At 40.1% G+C, this 6,000-nt stretch overlaps 1 protein-coding gene across 30 annotated transcripts in view; it reads right to left on the bottom strand.

Moving 5' to 3' along the window:
- Positions 1 to 5,240, bottom strand: part of SLC25A26 (solute carrier family 25 member 26) — an 86,497-nt gene extending 81,257 nt beyond the window's left edge. For 13 of the 30 annotated variants that reach the window (XR_014934581.1, XR_014934575.1, XR_014934578.1 and 10 more), the window contains exons 1-3: positions 5,069 to 5,240; positions 3,391 to 3,568; positions 1,198 to 1,307 (exon numbers count right to left, since the gene is read on the bottom strand). Coding sequence is in view for 19 of the 30 variants with exons in the window: in XM_015875195.2 (XP_015730681.2) it covers positions 1,198 to 1,307; positions 3,391 to 3,568; positions 5,069 to 5,101 (321 nt within the window). In the remaining 11 variants the exon portion in view is untranslated. The remainder of the gene's footprint in view (positions 1 to 1,197; positions 1,308 to 3,390; positions 3,569 to 5,068) is intronic. The other 17 variants (XR_014934583.1, XR_014934576.1, XR_014934579.1 and 14 more) reach the window with 3 other exon arrangements.
- Positions 5,241 to 6,000: the final 760 nt, after the last annotated feature.

Genomic DNA, 6,000 nt, shown 5'->3' on the forward strand with positions numbered 1-6,000 from the left:
CAGTACCATTTTCACAGAAAAATAAAATTACTTGGGAATCAAAATTGAAACCATGGAGAGTAAGAAGAGTTGAACTGCTTCTCATGGGAAGTGGCTTTGCCAGGCTGCTATTAGTTCTTTAGAGCTCGCTGTCCTTCTTTAAACCTGTGGGAACACAGCAACTCACACCCCATTTCATCACTATAATGCCAGGAAACACCCAGAGTGACAAAAACAGGAATAAGGAGGTGGACAGTGCTGGCAGGGACAGCAGTGAACTGTTTAGAGCTGAACACCCAGCCCCACCACTGCCAAGGCACCGTTCCAAATCTGCAGTTATAAACAAGAGGGACATCTAGAGAAAGAAAGCTTTTGCTGACTGTGTAAAACATTTGATTCAGCTAACCCAAAGCAACTCTGCTCTTTTTGTTTGCAAGAAGGAGCAGAAACAGCTCAGAAAAGTGAACAAATACTTCAGAAAGTTTTTGAAATGCAGTAATCAAGCTGGTCTGTGAATTTTGCCACAAAGGAAAGGAAGCCTCTAAGCTGCATCTAATTACACTCTAAGAGCAGTGTAGACAAGTCTACATCTGGATCAGGCAGGAATGGAAGCTTTGGTCACTTTTCAATCACATCAAGAAGTGTTCTCATTCAATACTACCTGCAGACTGCAAAGGAAGTTTCCTTCTTTTACTGAACATCACATACCAGCTCTTGCAGAGCTAAACTCTAAACTTACAGCTCTATAGCTCTATGGACTGTCCAGTCATCCTGACACAACACTTTGCTCTAAGACAGGCTTTATCAGTAAAGCAGGCCATATAATTTGGTAAGTAAGTGATGTAGCACCTTATGGTTGAAAAAATAAAGATCAACTGATGCTGGATGGTTGTAAAACAACAACCAAAAAAACCCTCTAGAAAGATAATGCTGATGCATAACCACTACAGTGTGAAGATGTATTTGTATTTCAGTTCATTGCAAACTTCCTCCATCTACTGCCGTAGCAAGGTTCACCAGTAAGTCTACTAACTCATATATACACTTTGCAAGAGTTTTTTCAAATGTCAATATTTCATTAAAAAAATCAGTATTTTCCCAAGAACTTTCAGGCACATACATGTCAACACTCACAAGAGACATGGCACCAAACCTCAGCTTTGATAACTGGGTTTCCTCTCCTCCCACACAGGCGCAATACATGAACTTTTTTCTTACCACTTCCCCGAAAGAGGCAGCCACCATGTGTGTTACTGGAGTCAAGTACGATGTAGAATCACTGTGCAGCACAGATTTCACATTCTCATAGGTGATAAAAAATGCAGCAGCTGAAATTTAAGCATATTTGAAGTCATTTTATTGTTTCTCCATTCCCTCACTACAGAACTAGCACAAAAACATTTAGAGGTTAATTTTGTCACCTAATATTCTAAGAACACTTTTTAAAACAGAATATTTACTGCCCCCAAACAGTACCAATACATGAAAGCAATCTGTAGGGAAATTCCTTCAGAAGTTTATGCCCCCCCTTATGATTGGCAAACCCCTTTTGATGTCAAAGGCACCTATTGATATAAGAAGTGCCAGAGCTCCAGGCAGTACTCAGAATTAAGATAAGGAAAAATGCTTTAATTAGTCACGACTGTCCAGCAGGTTTTGCTAAGTCGTGTCTTCCACATCTTCCCATACAGGTGGGAAGGGCAGAAAGGAGATCATTCAATCCTGGTTGAATTGGATGGATGACCTTTAAAAAACAAAAAAGCCACTAAAGTACTTGATACAAGTATCTGCTATCTCACAGAACAGTTTCAGTGGCAGTTTTCTGTAACTATTTCCTACCTATGGATGAGATATTTTGTATCTTAGCCCCAGAAATAAATCCTTCAAAGCTTCTGAAGGACTCACAGAATTCCTGTCCAGCAGACAAGAAACACAGAAAACTAAACTGAACATAGAAACATAAACAGTGTTTATTCATAGCAACGTTCAACTGCAAAGGTACTTGTACCCTAAGGGTTTCTCCTCCTAAAGTCAGTTTTGGTTTTCAGTCATATGCTGGAAAGATAAAACCACAGTTCAGATTTTGAAGATGAAAACCCTGACAAAACTGACATGGCTTGCGGGGGAACAGATTTTAATTGTAAAGAAGGACTATGTGAATCGCCTTCTGCTAATCAAAAGATGCTTATCATCTCAAAAGAAGATAACAGAGCAGACAAGATAAAGAACTGAATTTTTTATATCATCTTATGAAGGACATCAAACATCTGAAGGCGTAAAGGGATTTGTCAGCAAAGTTCTCCTAACATTTACTACTAACAGCATAACTCGGTGGTTTTTCTTCCTTCACTACAAAGACAAAATGGACAAAGGCATTATGAATTTTAGCTGCTTTTTCTCTGTAGGGACAAACATTTACTTTTTTAAAGTTTCAGTTTCAAAAGCATTCCCGGCGTCTTCTGACTTTACGTGGTACGGAGCTGTTTCTTAGGGAGAAAAAAGACACACATAACATCCCCAGGACCTTTAGTTTAAAGGCCTCCAGTGCTTAAGCACATACTGATTTACTCTAGTGAATTCTGATACGTTACTCATGCTGTTGTGACAAAAGTGTGCAGAGCAAGCACTGTTTCTGTCCCGGCACCTCAAAATGCCCTGATTAAATAGGAAGCAGATCAGAAGACAAATCCAGGAACACTTCCAAAGAGTAAGAGACTTACAGGAAAGCACCAGTAACATTTAGCACCAGCAATTACATACTACTTGCCCACATGCAAAGTTCAGAGCTCATCTAAGATATGACTAAAGAACCGGGATGTACTAATCAGTCACATATGTAATACTGTCACTACACTGAGGTTTACAGTAGTAGGATTGACATAGACACTTCGCACAATAAAAGACACACATGAGGAAGGGAGCAAACTGAACTCACTTGAGAGATGTATACTGTCCATGACATAAGTAAGCTTCAAATCCAGGTACAGACTTCTGATCCCACTCACTCCCTATTGAAGTGCCACTGGCAGTGAACTATTTGTCAGAGCTTTCAGAAAATTTAACTACAGTGTGAAGCCAAAGTACTGAACTAACTAAAGTACAATAAAAGCCACAAGTATGAATTGCATCTTTGCAAGCATTTCTGTTCAGGCATGTTCCAAGCTGAAATACAGCACTAAGGACAGAAGCACAACAGAGATTTTCAGAGTAAGCATGTGGCAGCCTTCCCTCTAAGCACCCTCAGAGTGTTTCCCAATGTCATACAATTCTAAAACCTGCCCTTCACAGCTGCGTGCTGTCTCACAAGATCCAAGTAATCATATGCAGAAGAGGAAGCTACAAACATGAATGTCCTATTCTATGTAAGTACCCACTTTGAGGAAGACAAAGCATAATCCAAGCAACATTTACCATTTGGAAAGGATCCTATAGCAGTGGAGGGAACACCAGCATAGATGCCACGAAAGCCACCAGCTTTCCTAAATCCTTGGGCACTTTGCAGTCTGGTTTTTACAGTATCCAGAGGAAAAAGGATCAAGTCGACAAAGACACCAGCAATTCCACCAGCCTTCAAGATAAAAATCAGAGACTAAAGTACATTAATATTCACAGGAGTTAACATACAGTGCTTACCTAAACAACTGAGACACACCAAAGCCAAGGTACTATTATTGAATACATCGCTTCTGAGGTCAAATTATAAACTGATAGTCTTACCCAAACGTTCACTAGCTATAACAAGAGAAAGAAAGGTTACAGCATTTAACTATTTTAAGGTTATTTGGAAATAACCTCATTGTGTGGAGAATCACAAGCAACCACTGCAACACTTATTTACCAAACACAAAATCAAGACAGTATATGCTAGATGTCAAATTGCCACAGAACAGAATGACCAGTGCCTCCAAGAAGCCATGTGATAAGATCAAAGAAGACAGAAGCAAACCTGCTTCCCCTGTAACCACCTCGAGAATGTACATTAGCATTTCCTAGCAAATTTCTCCATTTATAGTGTTCCTGCTCGCCAATTTCCTTTGCTGAACAAAACATAAATAAAACTACTTTATTTTCTTCTGTTGACAAAAGCATATAGAAAAAGATGGCAAAATATGTTTTCACAGTCACAAGGAAATGCATTCTCCTTTTCCAAAGCAATTCTTAATACTAAACTGTAAAGGCAATTTCAAATAAAGCTCAGTCTTTCTTAGAGTCTCTAGTTGATTTTGCTTATAAAAGAGATTCCACAGACTGGGAATTATTAGTTACCAAAAACAGGAGGAAGGGACTCAAATAAACTGAAGAACTCAATTGGAATAATCTTTATAAAGTGACACTTACTATAAGTGTTATTTACTATTTATTCATTGGGATTCAGAACAGCAAGCATGGTTGGCTGAAGAAGCGCAGCACACAAGAAACAAGCACGGAGTTTTAATTCTGCCTGAAAACAAATCATTCTGCTGTGGTACTCTATTTTATTTCAGTGCCAACAGAGGACTCAAAGAGGTATCTACCACTGGAGTTCTAATCAATAAGTTAATTACTCTTCTAATCTATCTGGCTATTTTGCATGCATTGATTTTTCTCTTCACTCTTTTTCATCAGAATCCCCATCTGTTCAAAACAGCACTGACCAGATTCAATCTGATCTCACCGAACCACCTGCTAAAACACAAACCAAAAGCGACTCATTGCTCCTTCAGTCTCCCACTTTATCTCCAACGGCACTTAAGCCCAAGAAGCAGATCACAGAGCACCTGTGGCAGGATGACAGCGCCTACAGCAAAACAGCAGCGACTTCAGTGAATAAAGCAGCGACTTTGGGGAATAAAGCAGCGACTTCAGGGAATAAAGCAGAGACTTCAGGGAATAAAACAAGCAAACTGCACCTTCTCCCCTGCCTCTCAGCAATGGTAGCACTGAGAATAATATATATTAAACAAACAAACAACAACAACAAACCTTAAGGAGGACTTGAGTACCGACATTAAAGCAAACTCCAGCACCATAAAGTGAAATCAGGCAGAGGCCTAGAGACACTGTAGATGTGTCACCATAACAACGAGCAAGTCCCGACCCGGGTACTCACCGCCAAGGCCGCCCAGGACTCCCGCGGCTCCATGCACGGATGGCAGCAGGACGTGGCGACACGGTGTAGCACAGAGAGCCTATTTCCACCGGGGATAATACAAAACTAAACCCTAAACCCAGCCGACCTCCAAGCACACATGGGCGCAGCCATCTTGTTGCCCCCGGTCCGTAGTCAGGTGGGCGTGTGTGGCCACTGCGCCTGCGCTTGGGCTCCGCGCATGCACCTCCCTCAGTGCTGGTTTCTTCAGAATCCTCTATTCTGGAGTTATCTCTATTGTATATAATACTGCTCAAATACAGAAAGAACATGAATATATTCTATTTTTCAACCTCATTTGGTTTTTTAAGGCTGTCCTTGTGGTCCTAATGTACAACATTTGAACCTTGTGGGTTATCAGTATTTTAATTTAGGATTTGTTGTGTTCATTAAGGATCACCTTGTTTCATAGTTCATAATGCATATTAGTTATATACATTATAGTTATATATATATTAGTTATATATTTATATAAAGTTCTTTGACTATAGTAGCACTCCTGACTATATTACAGCTGGTCGACCACCTTTCTTCCGACATATGAATCCTAGGATGGGCTTTGGGGTCAACCAAAAGCAGTTTGTTATCATATGAATTACTTTATGAAAACCTTGGTTCGGTTTCCTTGAAGAAGCAGGAGCCATAGTTAAATATATCAGCTACAGTGTAGGGAAGGCTGGACTGAGCAGTTATTAGAGTGACCCCCAGCAGAGTGCCTGGCTTTCTTTCTTTTATCTACCCTGCTGTGTAGATAGAAGTAAAATCTGAAATCTACAGTTTCCAGCTGAGTTTCTGGCTAAATGGCTAAATAAACACAAAAGCTGAACGTTCTTCAGTTTCCAGGTCCATGTCTGTCATTAAATTAGGTACTTCAGAGTGAAATTCAGGGGAAA

The sequence above is a fragment of the Coturnix japonica genome, chromosome 15, assembly GCF_054131305.1.
Source record: "Coturnix japonica strain WE chromosome 15, WE-NBRP24, whole genome shotgun sequence".
Taxonomy (NCBI): domain Eukaryota; kingdom Metazoa; phylum Chordata; class Aves; order Galliformes; family Phasianidae; genus Coturnix; species Coturnix japonica.